The sequence below is a fragment of the Callithrix jacchus genome, chromosome 3, assembly GCF_049354715.1.
Source record: "Callithrix jacchus isolate 240 chromosome 3, calJac240_pri, whole genome shotgun sequence".
NCBI classification, from domain to species: domain Eukaryota; kingdom Metazoa; phylum Chordata; class Mammalia; order Primates; family Cebidae; genus Callithrix; species Callithrix jacchus.
The window spans coordinates 94785953-94807637 of NC_133504.1; the positions used below are offsets into that span (position 1 = coordinate 94785953).

At 36.7% G+C, this 21685-nt stretch overlaps 1 protein-coding gene across 4 annotated transcripts in view; it reads right to left on the reverse strand.

The window, feature by feature from the left end:
* Window positions 1–21685, reverse strand: part of NFKB1 (nuclear factor kappa B subunit 1) — a 125695-nt gene that overhangs the window by 66948 nt on the left and 37062 nt on the right. For all 4 annotated transcript variants that reach the window (XM_078366769.1, XM_008992920.5, XM_078366768.1 and 1 more), the window contains exon 5: window positions 20043–20141. In XM_078366769.1, the coding sequence (XP_078222895.1) occupies window positions 20043–20141 (99 nt within the window). The remainder of the gene's footprint in view (window positions 1–20042; window positions 20142–21685) is intronic.

Sequence of the window (21685 nt, forward strand, 5' to 3'; positions counted from 1 at the left end):
CAGACAAAAACATTGAGTTAATTTTTAGTGCTGCAGTAGGTAGCCAGAGTTCTAGTCACCAGGTATTGCTATGATCTTGCCTGAGTCACCTCACCTTTTTGGGCCTCTTAGTTCTTAGCAGAATCACTAAATAATGTCTTACTCATTTTCTAGCTCTAAAATTCTATGATTCCTAGTCATATGCATAGGACACAGAGGACAACACCCAAAGATCACATTTTCAAACTTCAATAAAAAAGTTTACCATCACAGAATTTCTGAGTTGGAAAGAACCTTATAGGTAAACTTAATTTTAAAATGCGAACATTTTAAATACATTTCACCACAATTACAAACTGAGAAAACATACAATCAACACTCAAATTACCTGTTGCAATGGGACCTCTGATAGCATGGAAAATCAAAATTTAGAGACAAAGAAAAACCTTTATGTTAGGCAAAGATTTCAACTTTTGTCATTAAAACTGAGACTGAGTACCCAAAGTGTTTATTTTCAGGGATTCCAAGGAGGGCCCTGCCCTGGGTAGTTAAGTCCTGATAACAAAGAATCTGTCTGTTCTGAGGATATGTCAGAAATGCTTCAATTACACAAGTGGAGAGAGAAAAACAGACAGGCAAACAAAGATGCACTGAGAAATTTTAATCTAAAAGGTTTAAAAAAATCCTTATAAATCACATAAAAATAATGAGAGGAAGTAGAATGTATTAGATATGATTGAAGTGTGTCCAAAATAAAAATTCTAGGTTTCTCATTTATGCATTCATTGAAAATAGAAATTATTAATGTAAATTTCAAACATTCTTTTAAAATGATTTTAAAGTTTCAACACATTGTTTTTTACTCAAGTTTAATTTAAAATAATTAAGAATATCTCTGACTCTGTGATCCCAAATTTATTTGGGATTGAATATCCCTGATTTCTTTTTCTTTTCTTTTTTTTTGAGACAGAGTCCTGCTCTGTTACCAGGCTGGAGTGCAATGGCGTGATCTCGGCTCACGGCAACCTCCACCTCCTGGGTTCAAGTGATTCCCCTACCTCAGCCTCCCAAATAGCTGGGACTACAGGCATGCGCCACCATGCCCAGCTTATTTAATTATTTTTTTTGTATATCAGTAGAGACAGGTTTTTACTATGTTGGCCAGGATGGTCTTGATCTCCTGACCTCGTGATCTGCCTGCCTCAGCCTCCCAAAGTGCTGGGATTACAGGAGTGAACCACTGCACCCAGCCCTTTTTTCTTAAAGGTACAAAATCACCCTCATGATCTATTTTTCTTACTTATAAAATCTATTTTATCACCTTCACTAAAACCCACTGGATAGAAAAACAATTAGGTTCTAAATGATTGAAAATACTTAGAAACATCATTCTGTATAAACTTATCTTTGTACTACAGTAAATAGAGCTGCCCTGTATAAGAATTTGGACCATGTTGAGAAGACAATTAACTGTTCCTTTCTTCAGAAGGAAAGTACATAAGATAAAGAGCATTTCAACTATTCTATTGTGATTTCCTGTGGAAAACCCCTACTAAATTAGGAGAATTACGAGTGAGTAGAACTGGGAAATTTTCTTTGATTTCTTGGTTCTACTTTACTGGTCATTTTACACTCTAGATGTTAGTAGAGCAAAAGAGAACACAATCTAAGTGTCAGACTGAGGTTAACCAAAATATTGTACCAACCGTGTACTATGATGTAAACAAAAGTAGGAAGAGGGGAAACACCAAAATTTCTCACAAGTTCTAGGATCAGCCAGTAATTTGGAAAAATGGCAGTACTTTAAACCTTCAAAAAAAAACCCCTTTAATGTCATAACTCTATATTGTTCAGCCTGTATAAACTGACTAAAACACAAAGTCCATGAAATACGTCAAACACACTACAGCTTGGATAAAGCAGTGTGTAAGCTATTAGTTTCTATTATTTTGGGGGGATCTGTCAGAAAATTATAATTGTCCTATAACCAAATCTTGATTATCCCTTGTTACAGAGTTATCATTTTTTAAGTTAAGTAAACATCTTCCTAAGGGTATACAAATAAAAAAAAAATACTGATTATAAAGGGTCTTAACACAAGTTAGCTTCCCTGCCCTGTAGTCTTCCCATTCATTTTTGAACCAATCCAGTGACAATGAACTCACTCCGTCCTGAGGTGAAACATTCCACCCCTCAGAAAGCCCGGACTGTCAGCAGCAACTGAGACCTCTATCTCCTGGGGCTTCCATTCACTGCTCCTTATTTCATCCCATGATAACAGGACACATTTCATCCTTTTTTTCCCCATCACAGCCATTTATATATTTAAAGACAACCAAATCTTCCAGATTATAAATTTCTCAGGCTCAGTAACTACTCATCATTCTGCTCTGAAGACACTCAAGTTGGTTTCTATTTCTCTATAAATGTGGTGCCCAGCAGTGTAACATGGTATTCCTGGTGTAGCCTTTCAACACAGAGTGTAAATGAGACGGCCACTTCCTTGGTCTTATATATCATGTCTCCATTAACGCAGCCTAATGAGGAATTACTTGTTGGGTAGTCACATCGCATTGCTGGTTCACGTTGAGTCTGTTATTAACTAAAACTCCTAGATCTCTTTGCGTGCATTGCTGCTAAATAATCTCTCTTCCACTCTGTACTTGTAATTTGTTTTCTGCATGCATTTATATCCTTTAGATATAATTGCTGAAGAATTGGTCCATTGTCCCAACTTTCAAAATTAATTTGAATTCAAATTGTTTGTTGTCTATCACTTCATGTCACCTGCAAATTTAGTAAGAACTTTCTAGGGCTCTATTCAGGTCACCAATAAAATATATTAAAGTGTCTGGAGAAAGATCCCTGTAACCTATAACTAGAAATATCTCTTCGGGTTGACATAACCAGCATGGAAGATGCTGTGAATCCCTGAACTACCAAAACAGGGATTTTCAGTATCTCACTATCTCACCATTCTAGAAACCCTGTCAAAGAAGACAATGATGTAGGCTTGGTGTGATTTGTTTTTACTATGGTGCCTGAGATGGCCACCCAGCTCCTTAGTTTCTAGTTTGACAAATACAGCTTATCAAATTCCATTAGCATTCTATCACAAATAGAGAGGGGTAAGACTATCTAGCCAGGAGGTGATCTCAAGGAAGGTATATTTTCTTCCAGTCCACCTCAAAACACACACACACACACACACACACACTTTAGAATATTTTTTTGAAGAGACATTCCTCCAGCAAATCCCGGGTGACACCCTGATTACTGTCCCACACATGTCTTTATCTTGGCTGTGGTGCCATGTAACCTGGGGGCTATAGAAAGATGATCACATTCCTGTGTGTCATCACAGGGCCGAGCACTGTACCTGGCAGGTGGTGCGCTTTGGATAAACACATGCTACATACACATAAGGAAGGTAGGAAGGCTGAGAAATCTCTGAAATCTACAAATGAAATGTTCTGGGGTTAGATGGATTCAGGTTTCTGAAATAATAATACAGAACATACTTTAAAAATCAAGGTTCTGATTGATCTCTTTGGTTTTTCTATTCCTATCTAAAAATTAGTAGAACAATCTGACTATAATGATTTATAAAGGGCCTAGTTAATCTCATGTAAATGAAAGATGTGAAACTGACAAATATTGATATTCAAAAAATTATTAAATCAACAGGGATGGGAAAAATCCCTAAAATGGAATAGAAACAAAAAATTAGCTTACCTCTACAGTCCAATGTAAATGTACATCATAGAAGGAAAATCTAATCCAAGTAACTGTTGAACATATTACTCCAACTGAATGCCCTCTGCCATATATACATTTGAATGCCGTCAAATAAATATTTCTTTATGTTGAATACATAGAATATTCAAAATATGTTTGAATATATTTGCTCAAAAGAACTACAAAGAAATTTTGAACCAAATATAGTAAGTTTGTAGATATTGGTATAACAATTCTAAAACTATTTCTCTACAAATGTGTGTGTGTATTATTGGACTGTGCAAAATGAGTAAGTATGCTGCTATCATTGATATGAACGTTTTCATTTACTAGAGATATATGGGACATGAGATACACATCTCATATCTCAAATACAAATACAAATATGGGATGAAGGGAGGAAAGGAAGAAGCCTGCAGTGTTGGATTGGAATTAGAGGTATGAATTAAAGTACAAACTCAATATTTTTAAAATAATCAATTTGTAGCTCTGCCTAATGAAAGAGTCTAGAAAAACTTCTCCTGCTAAAAGGAACTAGGACTACTTATAGAGATAGACGATGCCTGGATTGGGGTAGTGAAGCATGATCCTAGAATATCTTACAATTTCAGAAATAAGGGAGTGTTAGGAAAGAAAAAAGGTGGGACATATCAAAAAGACAAGGAGCTAGCATAAAAGACTCCCACTGGCCAAGACTAGGACAATTTGAGAATCAAAATAAATAATGACAGGAATGGCTTATAGTACACTGAGTAACAAAAGAATCCACGAGTGCATACTGATGCTATTTTTTTAAGAAGTATGAAGGAAAGCTCTTTTAAGAAACCCTGAAAAGTGTCATCAAGTATAGAAACAGAAAATCACAAATTTATAATAATCAATTATTGACAATTGATTTAGAAAATAATCATTCATGGATGCTAAAATCCACTGGAAGAAAGATGCTGAGAATGCAGCTTGTACCAGGGTGGCAGCATTGGAGGTGGTGAAAACTAATTAGCTTCTAAAAAAATTGAGAGGGCATAGCCAATAAGACTATCCGATGGATTACATGTGGGGTTTGAGAAGAGAGGAGTCACGGAAAACTCCAAGATTTTGGACCTGCACAACTGGAAGGATGGAGCAGCCACCTTCTGAGAAGGGGAAACTACGAGGCAGAGCAGATTGGTGGGGAAGATTTGAAATTCAGATGTGAGTATGTTAAGCCTACCAGATACCCAAGTGGTAATGTCAAGCAAACAGCTGAGCCTGGAGGCAGGATTTCAAAGTACAAGTTCTAGGCTGGAGAAATGCCCCTCCCCACCATATGTATTTGTGTGTGTATATATTATATTTAATAGAACAACTATATATATATAAAACTCAACACAAGAGACTTAATAGTGTTAAGTTTTATATATATAAATTGAAAATATATATATGTTAATAGAATAATATATATAATGTAAAAAATAAGCTTTACACATAAAACTTACACATATATAAATTAAATATTATATATAAAGACATACAGGCCTGGTGCGGTGGCTCACGCCTGTAATCCTAACACTTTGGGAGGCTCAGGCGGGTGGATCATGAGGTCAGGAGTTCAGGGCCAGTCTGGCCTAGATGTTGAAACCCCGTCAGTACTAAAAATACAAAAACTAGCCAGGCATGGTGGCAAATGCCTGTAATCCCAGCTACTTGGGAGGCTGAAGCAGGAGAATTGTTTGAACCCAGTGAGCCAAGTTTGCACCACTGTACTCTAGCCTGGGTGACAGAGTAAGACTCTGTCTCAAAACTAAAAAAAATAAAATAAAATAAAGACATATATTAATATGTATTAATAGAATGATAATGTTATTATATGTATATAAAACAACATGAGAGGGAAGAAATGGAGAAAGAGAAGCCTTGATCAAGTTACTCATGAAGCCTCAGTTTCTAAGCTAAAAATTGGGATAAAACCATCTTTCTTACAAAGCTGTATAAGGATAACACTTAATAATGGATACATAGTAAGAACTCAACTCAATAAATGACACATGAGAATAACATAGCATTTTTCTTTTTATTTCTATACTACTTATTTCTGTGATTGACTGAGGCAACAATTGAGTGCCCAACGAATGAAAAGGAATTTAGTTTAATTCAGTAAATTTTTATTGTACTCCTACCATCAGAAGAATATATAATGAAGAATTAGACATGGTCCCTGCCCTCAAGACATAAAGTCCAGAGAGATGGGGAGACAGGCATGTAAGTGGATAACTGAAACAACATATTAGGTATAGTAACAGAGACAGCAAGGAGAGCATAGGTTAGTAAGGAGGGATACTGAGTTCCCCCAATGCCGTCAGGTGAATGCGGGCCACTGAAGGGAGACTTTTGGGAAAAGTGGTTATGCTGAAAAATATGTCTTATTAAAAATTTCACATTTCTTGCAAAAATACATAAGAAATAAATGATACGACAAAAAGATAAAGTCTCGATAAAGACCCCACGATTCATAAGAAATATTGAACATTTATAAGAAGAAACCCTCAAGGACATTAAAGGCAACTCAAGGACACAATACTCACTAAAAATCTAAACACCTCAGCCTAGGGAGAAATCTGGATCAAACAGGATTATCAAGGTAGGTCTTTTGAGTTTGTCTTTGACAGAAGAGAGGAAAATAGATAGATTCAAGGGCTAGAAAAGAGAGTATGCACAAACACAGCAATGAGAAGCCACATATGAGCAATGAAATGCTATGCAGTCCTTACACAGAATGAGGTGGATACTCAGACCTGACAGAGCACTTGCTATGTGCCAGGCACTACTCTACATATGCTAATTCACTCAACCTTCCCTACACTACTCTGAGGTAGGTGCTGTGTTAGCCCAATTTGACAGAGGCACAGAGAGGTAAACCAAGTAGCCCAAGGTTACATGGCTAATAAGGGGCAGAGCTGGATTTGAACCCAGGGTGATGCTTTAGCGTCTGCTATTAATCGCTTTACTATCTCACTTCCCTAGAGGTTTATGAACTGCTGAAGAATGCCCCAAATTCATTAAGTTAAAAACTCAAGAAACAGAGTATTTAAAAAATTAATAGGATGTGTGTATAAATACATATGCTTATAACTTGTGTTTTATACACAGTTGGGTGTATAAATATGTATATGCTTACAGGCATGAACACACACAACTGAGCTTGTATATACATGGAATATTTCTAGATACCTATCTGAAAAACATAACAGTGCTTCTCTCTGGGGAGGAGAGGGATCTTGGATAGAAGGAAAATCTACGTTGTACTATGTATACCTTTGTATTACTTGAATTTTTATTAAATGTATGTGATACTTTTAAATACAAAACAACTTAGTTCTTACTTTATGATTATTATTATTGAGACAGGGTCTCACCGTGTCACCCAGGTTGGAGTATAGTGGTGCGATCATACCACATTGCAGCCTAGAACTCCTGGGATCAAGTGATCCTCCTATCTCAGCCTCCCCTGTAGCTGATATTGCAGGCACATGCCATCATGCCTAAGTTTTTTATTCTTTTAGAGACGGGGTCTTATGACATTGCCTAGGCTGGTTGCTAACTGTTGGCTTCAGGTGATCCTCGTCCTCCAGAGTCACTGGGATTACAAGTGCCACCAACCTCACTCAGCTCTAGCTCTTACCCTTTAAAATGTAAAAGTTATACATTGGGAATGGCACAGACTAGACATTCTCTAAAGAGGAAGTAAACAAGATCACACCATTTCAAGTAATAAAGGAGATTAAGCAGTCTCTTATGCTGATCCCAGGAGGGAAAAATTAATTAATGTTTACCATTTTTGCTCCCTCTTTACATGTTATCAGTATATAGATCTTTTGCTTGGGAATCTACAACCCCATTTCAGCACACATGCTTGTGGTTCAGTTAATGCCACTTAGCATGAGAATGCTAGGCGTGGAGCTTGGGAATGACTGTAAACATGATCACTTCATCCCATATTCCCTGTCCCCAGTGTTATCTTCAGGGGTGGGCTGTGAAACAGCCAACTGGACCAATCAGGGCTAGAAGCCTCCAATATGAGACCTCTTACATCTCTCTTTCAGGCTCTAGGAAAGCCAACTCTCTGTTGCAGGGCTTGGTGCCCTAACACAGTAAGCCTGGAATGGGAGATCGGGGCTGGAAATGGAAGCCTACAGCAGCGTGTGAAGCTGGCTAGCTCAACCCTTGGACGTTTCCATTTTTAAAAACCTCTGTTTTTGCTCTGGTAGTTTTAGTTGGTTTTTCCTCTCATTTACTATGGGAAGATTCCAGTGGATAGAGAAACTGAGGCAGAAAAGCCAGAAAAGTTTGTGACATGCCAAAGATCTAAATTATAGTGTCTGAGCTGGGAAGAGGATATGGGTCTCCTGACTCCTAGTCAGGTGAAGATGGGGAGGAAAAGGAAAAGAAGGCTGGTTGCAAAGGGGAGAATAAGATGGAGCAGTAGTTGAAAGGAGGCCTGAAGTCTGGCTGAAGACTCCTGCTGTTGCCGGTAATAACCTATTATTTATATATCATGCTATCTGTTACTTCTTTGCCCGTATCATGATAGTACTGGTGCTTCTTCTGGGAAGATGATTCTAGAGGATTTCTGCATGGTGACCATTCATTCATTATACAAATAACTAGTAGTCACCTACTATGTAGTAGATACTATGCCAGGTGTTAGATATAGAGCAGTAAACAAAACAGGCAAAAATCCCTGCGCTCATGTAATTTAACTCATATTACAGGCATTTTTAAATGATTTTTAAATTAAAAATATAAACTTGTCCCAAATGGACACTTAGTACTATAGATGTGTCAGAGACTATGCTAGATGTTTTTCTGTCAATTACTTTGTTTATCCCTACACTATTCCTACAAGGTAGATATTTTTATTTTCATCTTATAAATTAGGAAAATTAAGTTTGAAGAGCTTGAACAACTTGAAGATCACACCATCTGTAAGTTGCACTGTCTGCAGTAAAATCTAGCTTTTGCTTTCAAGTATAGTGTTTTGCCCACTAAACCACAACTCTATTTAGCTACTATATGATAGACGTCTCTATTGTAGCAATTTCATGGGTTTAGTCAGAATCTGCAAAGTCCCTGGTAATACTCTTGTATAACACATGAGTAAAGAACCTTATATGAAGCATTTTTTATCTTCTTTTTATCTATTATGCATTGGGTTAATACCTAAAATGTGATCTCATATTTGTCTTCCTTATGAAATTTTGTAATGCTATGTTGGAGTTGGCTTGACCAGCTCATAAGAGTTGATTGTTAAATTTTTTGAAGTTTTGCAAGCCAGTTGATTTCAGGTTGGTAGCTTCAAACTGACCATGGTAAGTACTCATCACACTACAGAAATTGGCAAATGCTACAAAATCAGGGTGTTTTGTTTTTCCTCAAGTGCAGTTGGTAAATATTTACTAACATATCTATCATGTACTCAGTGGAGAACTATCATAGGATGTTCTCTATCCTAAATAAGTTGTTCAAAACACTGGCAAACTTCTCCAACTTGGAAGATTTTCTACCACTCCCTAAATAAATAAAAATGAACACCTGGATACATGTGATATCTTTCTGAGTGTATCATAAGGCTGAAAGGGGCATCATCCTATACTCTCAGGGCCACTGGCTTATAAGCTCAATGCCACAATGTGTTTGTTGTGGGCTGAATGGTGTTCCCCAAGAATCATGTCCACCCACAGCCTCAGAATATTATTATCAGGAAATGAGGTCACTGCAATTACAATTAGTTAAGATGAGGTCACTTTGGGTTTTGGATGCTCTAAACATGGTGACTGGTCTCTTTCTAAGAGAAAGAAGATTTGGATATAGAGACACAGAGAGAAGACAGCATTCATGCGAAGATGGAGACAGAAATTGGAATGATGCAACTATAAGTCAAAGACTTCCATAAATTGTCAGCAACCATAAGAAGCTAGAAACAGGCAAGGAAGGATTCTTGCCTAGAGCCTTCAAAGGGGGCACAGCCCTGCAAAGAGCATGATATTGGACTTCTAGCATCCAGAACTGTGAAAGAATAAATTTCTGTTGCTTTAAACTACCTCGTTTGTGGTAACTTGTTATGGCAGCTGGCAGTGAATGCTTGTAATTTTATGCTGCCTTTGCATCCATTTTGCATATAAGCTGGACATTCCCATGCCAAAAGCAGGGCTCAGTGACCCTCAACACAGTTTCTAGTTTTACACCTCCTCCCAGTTCCTCTATGTGGCTGATCTAGGTATCTGCATTATACAACAGCCACCTGGTGATCGCCTCCCCATGGCCCAGCTACATTATCTGACTGGTCTTCACTGATGCTCACACCTTGCATGGGCTGTGCAGATATGCCACAGTGACTTCTTAGTCACAGTGTGACCTCATGGAACTCATACCTGCTTGCTTGAAATTCACCTATTAAAACTCCCTGTGGGAAACTTGTTTCTGTTTGGATAATGTCCTGGACCCAGTAAAGACACTGGCCCACGAGTTCCTTTCTCTCTCTTTCTCTACATGCTCCCTGACCTTGGTGTGTGGCCTCCTGGAGTGCTGTGTCCTTCCCAGGACCAGTAAGTTATAAAATTTTTATTTCCATATTGTATTTCTCCTAATTACTGAAGGAGTGCTCTCTATCATAAGTATCCTAAATTAAAACATAGCCCTAGGAAACTAATACGACTAAGGACCCTAACAAGAATTTAATAAATTCCTTTCAGGTTTCTTACCTATGAGATTTTCATAAGAAATCATGTGTTGCATCTAAAAGAAAACTGTTGACACAGCATCTGATCTCTTATCTCAATAACCCCATATAAAAGAAAGAATATAGCATAAATATACAGCGGAAGCAAAAATGAATTAATAGACTGGTGAAGATTTCGTGTAGCTCCATGAATCTATAAATGAACCAGCAAAGCTGCCACTCAATATTTGTAGTAGTGTGTTTGGTTACATAAAAATAAAAGCAACTATCATTTTAAGGTGCTTACTGTGTGTCATGTACTGAATAACTTGATTTACACATATATCTTTTGAGGTAGGTATTATTTTTTCAATTTTATAGATGAAAAAGTTGACGTTTAACCAAGTTGGGTAATAATGCGAGTGGTAAAACTAGGAATCAACATGACACCCAGCCCTGAACCAAATGACTTCAGAGCCAACACTTTAAAACCTAAAAGTGTGGTCCACAACCATCTAAGTCTCACCCCAGACCTAGAACCTGTAAATGTAGAACCAGAAATCTGCAGTTGTAATACCTCTTTCTAGGACTTCAACTTGACACCTCTTATGCTTTCTCTTGTACCCGCCAGCTCACCCTTTCTTTCAAATTATCCATGTTAACTATGTTGAATCATTTTAAGTATTTCACATTTAATTTTAAAAATTCTACTTGGTTTTATTTTCATTCTGCCTGGTCTGTTTTCTATTCCAAGCTTATTTTGTATTTATATATCAAACAATTGGTAATTCAATTATCTGGAGATTCTGGGAATTTAATTCTGCTTTCCATTTTTCTGCCAATTCTTAAAACAGAGTGGCTTATTTGCATACACATTTTCTAATTTTTTTATCAGGAGCTCATGATTCTTTGAGCTACATACATTTTTATGTGCTTCTGCAAGGCTCTGAGTGTATCACCAATGTGGAACCACTTCATATTAATTTCTAGACTTGGGGTTTCTTACTCGATTCAGGGAGCATAAACTTAACTCTGTATCTAAAAGAACTGGGCCTATAGTTACTGATTTTCGAGAAAGGCATTTTATCTCCTGATTCCCCTGCACTGAGACAGGCAACTTCCTCAACACCTCTGTGTGAGCATCACCCATCAACAGAAACTATAGCCCTGAGAGAGTCCTAACTTAAGTGGGGGATTGCAGTTTCAATTACTCAGCTTGGAAAGGCCCAGGGTCTTGTCTTTTGTCTCTAGGAAGCTGTTAAAAACCAAGTTTCTCAATTAATCTAGGTCAGCAAATATTTCCAGGGTAGCTGTGGCCCCAAAGTCCATCCATATCTTGTTGTTTTCCTAAATTTTTCTTTTGTTTTATGGCTCTTGCATACTTTTCATACTTTCTAATAAACTCAACTACGCATTAAAGACAATGTTATGTTTTTGTTCTAGTGTTTCTAAGTGTAGAGTAGTAGCAGAATTATCTACTCTACCAGGCTTTGGAAATGGAATAAAATTGACATTTTAAACACATTTTGAAGGAGATTTTTATGCATAGTAAGGTTTGAGAGGCACAATGCACTGCCTCCCATAGATCTCCTGAGAAAATCTGTTTATATAGCGCTATATCTTTATTATCTCGACTAAAACATGCTGGAAACTTTAATTAGGTAAGATAGCTACACATAATTTTTTTCCCTTCAGTTCAGCGTCCTGCTACACAAGGTGGAGACCGGTGTTAACTAATCTACTTTAAGTCATGGATGGATAAATAAAGCTAAAGATTCATCTATATGCTTATCTATATGCTTCCACCTAGGCCTTTATAAAAAGAAGCTAATATTTGTAATCAGTACAAATATTATGAATAATTTGAAATCCTGCTTTTTTTCTTAAAAAATTTTTTTTATATAGACAGGGTCTCACTGTGTTGTCCAGGCTAGCATCAAAATCCTGAGCTCAAGCAATCCTCCTGCCAAAGTGCTGGGATTATAGGCAGGAGCCACTGTGACTGGCGGAGGTTTTTTTCTTAATATTATGTTGTTAGCAGTTTCCCATGTTTTGCAGTGTCCTCTTAATTATCTTTTTAAAACACAGTGGCATAATATTCTATTCCATGGTTATATACTGAATACCTATTCAATTATCTGTTGTAATATGTTGCCATTATATAATGATGTGTTCTTAGAAACCATCATAGAATTATTATAGAATCCAAGATTGGCTAGATGATGCACTGTGATTTAGCAAATGTGCAGTGGGTCCCAGACATCTCTGTGGTTAGAACATTTTTGGACAATTCTGAAGCCCACCCTTGATTGTGAACCACAGATTTAAAAGATTGTTACAAAGTAAGGACAGATCCTTAGTATTATGATAATGAATGGTATTCCCTAATGATTAAGAGTGCAGGCCTTTAAACCATACAGTATGAACTGAAATCTTGGGCTCCATCTCTAAAAGGGTGTGAGACTCAGGCTAAATTTCTTAATTTCTCTAGGTTTCAAATTCCTCATTTACAAAATGAGGATCACAGAACCTGCATCAGTGGATTATTGTGATGATTAAACGAGATGATGTAAGTAAGCATAGCAAGCCATTCTTATAATCATTCTGTTGGGTGGAAGGGGACCTAAAGGCAAAAAGCATTGTCTGTGAAAGTCTGCATGCACATTCTAGCCCATGTTCATGGGACCCCAGGGAGATAAAGGTAGGCTGGAGACTTCTTACTTGGAATCCACCTGGAGGGTGGGGAGAAAAGATTTAGACTGTAGGATAGCCTCCAGCTTCACCTCTGGACCTGCAGATGGGTTGAAAAACAACTTGTCTGTGGAGGAAGCAGTGGAATACATGTGGGGCCCTTGGTGTTTCTGTGTGTTCACCTTACCTTATCCAGGCGAACTGCCAGTATGTAACTTTATGAGGCCAAGACTCCAGAATGGAATAGCGAGAGTCACCCCACTACACAGTCTTCAGACAGAAACCACTGGTTTAGAAGAAGCCATCAGAGATTTGTTTTGGATTGAACAGTGGTCCCAGAAATAATCATGTGTTAGGGAAGAGTGGAGGGCAGGAAAATGAGAATGGCCAATAGAGGAAGGTCACCAAGCCAGAACTGACAAAACAAAATGTAAAATTCAGACAATTCTTAAATTCAAGAAGCATAGAGATCTCCTAATAATCTCTAAGAGTTAAGTTTCCCAGCTATTATCTGTGCTAGAAGTTTCCTCTAATGAGTAGCTTTCTCCACTTTATAGTGGTAACTTTGAACACATACAGTGGATTTAGAGGCCTATGATTTTACAAAGTAATTTGTAAAATTTTGTTTTAGGACAAAATACACAACTTCCGAACTAGTTGCAATAAAAATTACTTACAAGTCTAGATTGTGGTTACATATGGGAGGGAGTTTTGTCTGCTTGTCTAGAGCAGTACCTGACACACAGTGCTCAATCAATATTTGTTCAATGTATTGCCTTCTCTCTTTTGGCTTCAATCACTAATGGTGAGCTTCATGCTTAATCTGCAAATGTATGGAAGAGGAGGAAAGAAAAAGCAGTAGAGCCTATTCAATTCTTTTGACCATCAATACAGTTTCACCTTTTTCCCACCTACTGGAAAACTGAAGGGAGGCTTTCTCTATGTGTTGAGCAACATAAAGCATTTCACGTCATTTAAAATTGATTAAAAATGCAAGAATAAAAAGAAAACTGAAAGGACATTATACAGATCATTTTAAAAGATAGCTGCTATCAAAAGGCTAAAGTGATATAAGCTATAGTGTGAGTCTTAACCATGTTTAAGTCTTTCCCTTTGAAAATCTGATAAAAAATTATACTCATCTCCCAAGAAAAAATTCAGGTACATACATGTATAAGTCTGTATATAAATTCAGAAGTCTAAAAATCCTCTGAAAACACCAACAGGAATCCATAGACCCCAGGTTACAAAGCCCTTCTATTCAATAAGCAGCTTTTCTCGTGAAAAGCACAAGGTATACTGTACATAGGAGATATGGTTTTTTCCCTAATTAACATACATGTGCAGTGAATAGCTTAGGGGTCCAATGGAAATCCTAATAAATAATATGAACTAGGTTCTATATGCACACCTGGCTGATTATTGGTGATTTTTCCCCTGTTGTTTTAAGTAATTGAGTCAGATTAAATTATTTAAAATTAGTACTCCAACTAGATCCTTAGAATGGCAAACCTCCTAAATCGGACAAGTCTATACAAAGGAAAGGGAGATTATGCAAGGATATGTGATATCCTTAAATGCCACAGTAGATTGGATAGTCTTTATTTGACCTCAACAGAAACTTAACATTTAGGATTTGTAAGGAAAGGTACAAAGAGTGAAGACTTTTTTTTTTTTAAATCAGTAGTATAAGGGGACAACAAAAAGCTGTTGTTGACCTAAATATTTCAATACATGTCTTCCATTCAACATGAAACGCTCAGGAAAGACAATATATGTGAGAACCATCTTTCAGAAAATGTTTGATGAAAAATAGTTACACTTCTATCAGCTGTGTTTCAAGTTCCTTGCATTTGGTATTTATAACTACAGAGAAACCAAGAATACTAACTGGTAAGCTATTTGTACTTTACAATCAAAGTCATTCTTATCAATTTCTGTTTTTGCAGAGTGGACCACACAGAAGGATGTGTCACATTAGTTGAGGATGGGAGGGGGTGCTTTCTGGTCACTCTAGAGGAAAATTGATGAGAGTTTCTGAAGTCCCATGGGGCTACGTCTCTTGTCACCTACCTCTGTGAAACGGAAGGCAGTGTGATTTTTAAAACTGCACAGCTTTCGGGAAAAAGAGGGAAGTGAGCCTTCTCTGGCACTCCTTGCTGAGTCAAAAACAGGTAGGGACAAGCTTGGCCTAGAGGAAGGTTCCTGTGCTTTTCTGCCAGCCTCTCCCACTAGGAGCTCCATGATGAAATTAGAATGGAAAAAACTTTAAAGGGAAATTTTATAGGCAGTATAGTAGATTATAAAATGTTTAATGACAGGAAATTTGTCTTATCAAAGGACAAGACGTAAGAGTTAGTCTGCATAGTTACTTTCTCTAGATTTTTCTCTGAATATTTTTTTTTTGCTATAAGAGTCAGTATAAACTCTACATTGTGAATAAATATATTTTTTATCTCGACAGCAAAGAGGAATCAATAGTATGAAAGTAAGCACCAGTTAATCTTCAGTAGAGTGCAGTTTTAACCCACGTTTGCCCTGAAAAGGAGCCATTGTATACAATGGCAAATTTGGGTTGAAGTTAGTAAAAATTAATTTTCTTGAAAATTCCAGTATTTATAGATGCATTCTTATGTAGTAAAAATAGAAAAACATCTTGGGGAATGAAAGTTCAGAGTAGCAGTTTACCCAAGGAGAAGGAAGGAGGACAAAGTGATAGATACCTATGGATAGCTATAACTCATTTATTTGAGAGAGGAGAGAGAACGAACAAAAGCAAATATGGTAAGATGCTAGTATCTACTAAATTCAGGTTGTAGTACATGATTTCTGTTATATCAATTTTTAAACTCTGTATGCTTGAAATAATTTATAATTTTTTTTAAAAAAAGAACATGAAGATTTACACAGCAAGACATTAGAAAGCTAAATGGAAATTTTCTTCTTCGCTATGTGAAAGAAACAAGCAGCGATGGTTCAGTAGCCTGAGTTCTAGAAATAATCTCAACATGATAAGAGGGTGTGTAAGCCAAGACTACACCTATGCGAAACAGGGTTTATGCATGGGACACATTTCCAGTAGAAAATGCAGGATTTGAGTACACTTCTAGAATTGGTTTTAAAATTTAACGTGAGGCATCAAATTTAGACAATCAGTAAGAGAGTAACCCATAGAGGTTATATTTTTACATGTTCTATAAAGTATAGTTTGGTGTCTACATCCTGGAAACCACAGCCAGCCCCTAAAGCTTTCAAGTTGGCCCCTGACTCTTTCCTGCCTTCTCCATATGACTGAGTTTACACAGAACTACCAGCGTTTTCAGGTTCCTCTCCAGGCACCGTAGAGTGGTGGTGCTCTCACAAAGGCATGACAGTAAAACAGGGTGTGAGGTTGGAGGGAGAGAGGCTGTAGCTCAAGAAAAGCAGAGCCCATAGCATTTTGCTTTTAGTTAATAATGTATGTGTTAGTATTTTTGATTTAAGCCTGAACAAATGCACTTAATGAATATGTGGCAAATGTAAAGCTCAGAAGTATCATTTCTTTCCTGTAAATGTAATTGCCTTCCCTCTGAATTTCCTGTGGGAATGGATTCTGAATTCTGGGGCTGAGTGTGGGGCACCCTCCTTGAGGCCTTTGCCCACCTGAAAGCATCATCCCATAGATCCTCCCATTGTTCACACACAGTGGACTTAACTCTCCACTTTCACTTTCTCTTCTATAATTGTTTCTAACAGACAGTCAATAGAACTCCCACATTAGCATTAGCTTTTAGGTGTGAAGTTATCATAGAATATAAAATGTTGAAGATACATATTTTCTCTTTTCTATCTTTCTCCTTAGTATCCAGGTACACTAACTCTGATCTTGTAAGATAAATTACACAGACACCATGATCGTCATCTTGAAAATAAGAAATAACTACTAATCAAGAAAAGCACATGTTTATAAAATAATATACTTGGACAATTCCATGTAATCTATAAGAGACAACTTTGTAGTAGAAAAGGACACAAAGGGATAAGGTTAAGGTTGATTCCTTGTTGCATCCACATCAGTGGTTCTTAAATATGGGGGATTCCCCCCCACCCGAAGGGGACATTTGTCAATGTGGAGACTTTTTGGATGTCACAATTATAAGGATCCTATCAGCATCTAGTGAGTTAAGGCCAGGGATGCTGCTAAATATTCTATAATGTGTAAATCTGCCTCCCATAACACAGAATTTTCAAGCCCCAAATGTCAATAATGCCAAGTTTGGGAATCTCTAGATGTAATCCATCCAACTGTTTCCCTTACAGTCTCTCACAGAGCAGGGACTTCGTAAAGTACCACAGAAAAGACACATACAATTGTAAATATCTTCCTGATAAGAAAGATGCATGGAGAACAATTTTTTCCTCAGTTTAAATTTTAGAGGGAAATGTGATTCAAAAATTTTTGTAAACTTAAAGGTCATCCTGAGCAGAAACGACAAAGGGATATTTGGAGAAGAGCTCTGGGGAAAAAAAAAACAACCTGGCTGTTGTCTCTTTCTTATTGCTTCTTTTAACTGTTAGGACCAGCAGAACCATTTCAATTTTCAGTGAACAATGACAAGCTAAGGGAACAATGACAGCTTGTACAGTCAGATTCTCTAAACTCTAAGTTCCTCCTCTTCTTACAAGTTGATTAAATGCTTAATAAATGAATACTAAACTAGTGAATAAAAAGATATGATATGGTGAAATAATGTGGCTGTAGTTGAACCTGCTTTACTATTAGTCATTTGCATATCTATATTTCCCAGTAAGTACTAAACTCCTTGATACAGAAACTCATTCTACAAGAACATCTAATAGCTGTTTCATTTGTAAATTATTCTGTGACTGAGGCAGCAATATGTTGTTCAGTAGATGATTACCTTTACATGAGAAAGATGAATGAAGACTGGGAATAAACAGATGTATAAAGTTTTTTCTTAGCCAATAAATTTATAAGAAAGTTAATGCCATGCATTTGTTAGCAAATTGTTACTTAGTCACAAAATACTAAAGCAATAGAAGTAAACAGTTGATGAAAATACCATCATTCATATTTTTTGTGCCAAGCCAGTCAGAAAAAACTCCCAGTTTTTCACTTAAATTCTTTAGTCATTATAGTCAGTGTCAATGCTGATAATATCTGTCTTTCAATCTCCTTCTCACAAATATACACATACATAAACATACACTATTTATACATATGAACACTGACACGTGTTTAAAAAGTAAGTGCTGGGCCTGGTTCCGCAATACCTGAGTACCCATTGACCTCTGAGCCTCTATCTCCCTTGTTTTCAAGAGTTATCATTCACCATGCGCTTTTACAACATTGTCCTCCCATAATTTGTTCCTTATCTCTCTGCTCCTGGCACCCCAAATGCACATATTCTAGCTGAGAGGTTCAGTGGCCTGCTGTAGAATGCAGAGCCACTAGCCTTGTGAGAAAGGCCAGTTATAATTCCTCTCTCTGAGTCTGTTTGGGTTCACAGGCATTACACCTTTGACCTTCTGGGATTTTTATGAAATTAAAAGAGAAAATGTTATGTTAAGCACTTGGCAAGTCTTTGGTGTTTAATAAGTGCAAATTAGTTCTTTATTGCTGTTCCTCATTCCTCATCAAGGTTCTAAAGGACTTGAGGCCATAAGATCATGGTCTGCTTCTGTGGACTAAAGCCATCATATTTATCTACCTAATTACCCTTAATAGAAAAAACATCTTTCATTCCACAATTGGAGCTAAGAGACTTAAAATGCAAATATGAGTAGTAGGACCATACTAAATAATATGGGTTAATTTCACTTGAAAGGTAAAGACTGACATCATGGTATTTTGTCTTTTATTTGGGAATAAGAATAAGAAAGGTGACAGGCCTGGGCTTAGAGGTCGGATAAGAGGAAAAGGAAGAAACAAAATGCAGGGCTGGAAAGACCAAAGACAGGTTTCTTTACATCACACCTTTGCTGAAGGCCTGCTACTTACAAAAACAAACCAACAAAGACTGAGTCCAAAAGTATGTTACATCCCGAGGGGCACACACACACATAGCAAGAACTGTTTTATCCAAGCCTTGAATTACTGACCAAATAATAACTTTTATAAAAGACTAAATTATAATTGTTGACTGGGTTTATCTGCGAAATGATTATCAGTTTATGTTTGTTATCAGTCAGTCTAGGAAACATAGTACCATATTACAAAATTAAAAGTCTCATATTAACTTAGAGAAAAATATTCTCAAATCAACAAATAAACAAAAAGCTTGAACATGGTTTGACCAAGCACACCACTAGCATGTCAGTAGCAGCTAATTCTAAGAGGGCTACACATCTGTTCAGGCCAAGGCCCTGGGGTACTTTCAGATTCTCTATGGAGCATGTATACATTTTCTCATTTAGTCTCTAAAAGACCTTATGAAGTATATACTATTAATATTTCTGCATTTTATACATTAGGAGACTGAAGTTTAGAAGTATTGTATAAACCTACTCAAAGCCACACAGCTAATAACAAAGTCTGGATCGGAAATCATAATCTTAAGTAATACACTATATAATCCATACACTCAGTCATCTGTTTGGTTTTTCACTAAATCTCCAAAGAGTCAAAATCAACCATTTCTTTCAAAGACTTACTAAAGTTTTAGGAAGTATGTAATTTTAAAAAACCTTTAAGATGATCAAGAAATAGTAAAAGTTTGTTAACTAATGTTGAAGACATTTCTATTAAATGGAAATGTTAACAAAATTTCTGTCAGTTCTATTGCTAGCAGACAAATTTCTATTTAAAAATTTTAATAATCATGTGAACATTTCAGCTTAGGGGCAAAGGCAACCTGTATTAATTTAAAGCAATTCCTTGAAAATCTTAGGAAATCAAATTTCCAGAATTCACACAGAAGGTGAGCTACCACAAACTTACTTTGACCTGAGGGTAAGACTTCTTGTTCTTTTCGCTAGAGGCACCAGGTAGTCCACCATGGGATGGGCCTTCACAGACGTAACGGAAACGAAATCCTCTCTGCAAAGGTGAACGTCAAGCCAATTAAGTTTGAGAAATACTTATTAAAAATTATAGCAACAAAGATACATACAAAATTTTAAATCTTATGTCTACTAAACGAGAGAAGAAAAACATGAAACTGTGAAAGAGGGTTCTGTAAATGAGAATCACTTTTCCCATAATCTCACTATGAAAAATGGTATTAATTGATAGATATTTGTACACTAAGATATGGCTAAAAAGCCTGCGGAATGTCTGCTGAAGAGTTTAGGCTTCAGACTCAACATGTCACAGCTTGTTCTGATCAGAGCTTCCTTGTCTTAAATTGCCGCTGCCAAGCTCTGAACTTTACCATATTAATAAAAGTTATGCTTCTTTGAGTCTTACTTGAAGAAATTCCTTTATCTACTCTGATTACAGTTGGTTTTGGGAGGGACTACAGAAATGTTTGTTTAAATATATTCCTTCAGCATTGTAGAACACACCCTATGCTAGACCCTGAATCTGTTGAGCTTTTCCGCAGTTCAGAGAGTATTTGTTTTTATGATTATTGATATGGTCAAGCTCAGGATTGAATATTAACCTACCAGAATGATTCCAAAACTAGATAGTTCTTTTAAATACTATCTGACCCAGAAGTGTTGTAGATGTAGTTAATTAATGAAGAATTAGCTGGAAGCCTTCACTATATAAACTACTGCGGGCTGATAAACACCTAAGAAGTGCCATGTTTTTTCATTTGTACAAAAGGGAAGATTATACCAGACCATTTTGAAGGTCTACTCCAGTTCTATCTTTTTATGATTTATAAAGCTAACTTAATTATTCACATTTGTAAACAAAGAATAAAACAAGGATAATTATGCAAATGGACCTCACCATCATATTAAGGGAGGTGTCACTGCATTTCCTGAAAGATTCAATTTTATGATGATATCAATCAGTTTGTGGAAGTGTTAGTAGTTTATAACCATACAGTTGCTTAAGCAGATGATTTTCTTTGTTCAGATTCACTTTTTGGTGAAAAGAAAATATGTTAAGATATTTTAAGGAACATCCTCACCTTTTGTTTCTATCGTGGGACCAACTCCGCATATACAGCACTAGATCATTTGGCCATCAGCTCCTCATACCCACTAGCTGCTGGTGGGGACTCACTATCTTACTCATTAAATTGTGGAACCCTGGCAAGCATGAAGATTTTGACAGCTTTGAGCTCATGAACCAATGTAAAATTTGTGCACTACTTAGACTATACTACATTTCCTTATGCCTAGTAAGGACTTCCAGTCTCTGAGCAGTCCAGTGACTTGAACTGGTTTAAATCTCTGGGAAGCATCTGGAACTGTCCCTAAATTCCTTTGGGACAGTTGGAAAAATATAGACACATATGTGTTCATACCTTGTTGGGAATGGTGTAAGGGAGACTATAAATACTTAATAGATATTTTTCATGGTTGCATAAGAGTATCTAAAGTTTCATTAAATCCTCAAATTGTTTTAACCTGAGGTTGAAAATTTACAACATTTTTCAGGAAGATGTCATCAATGCATTGTCTGGA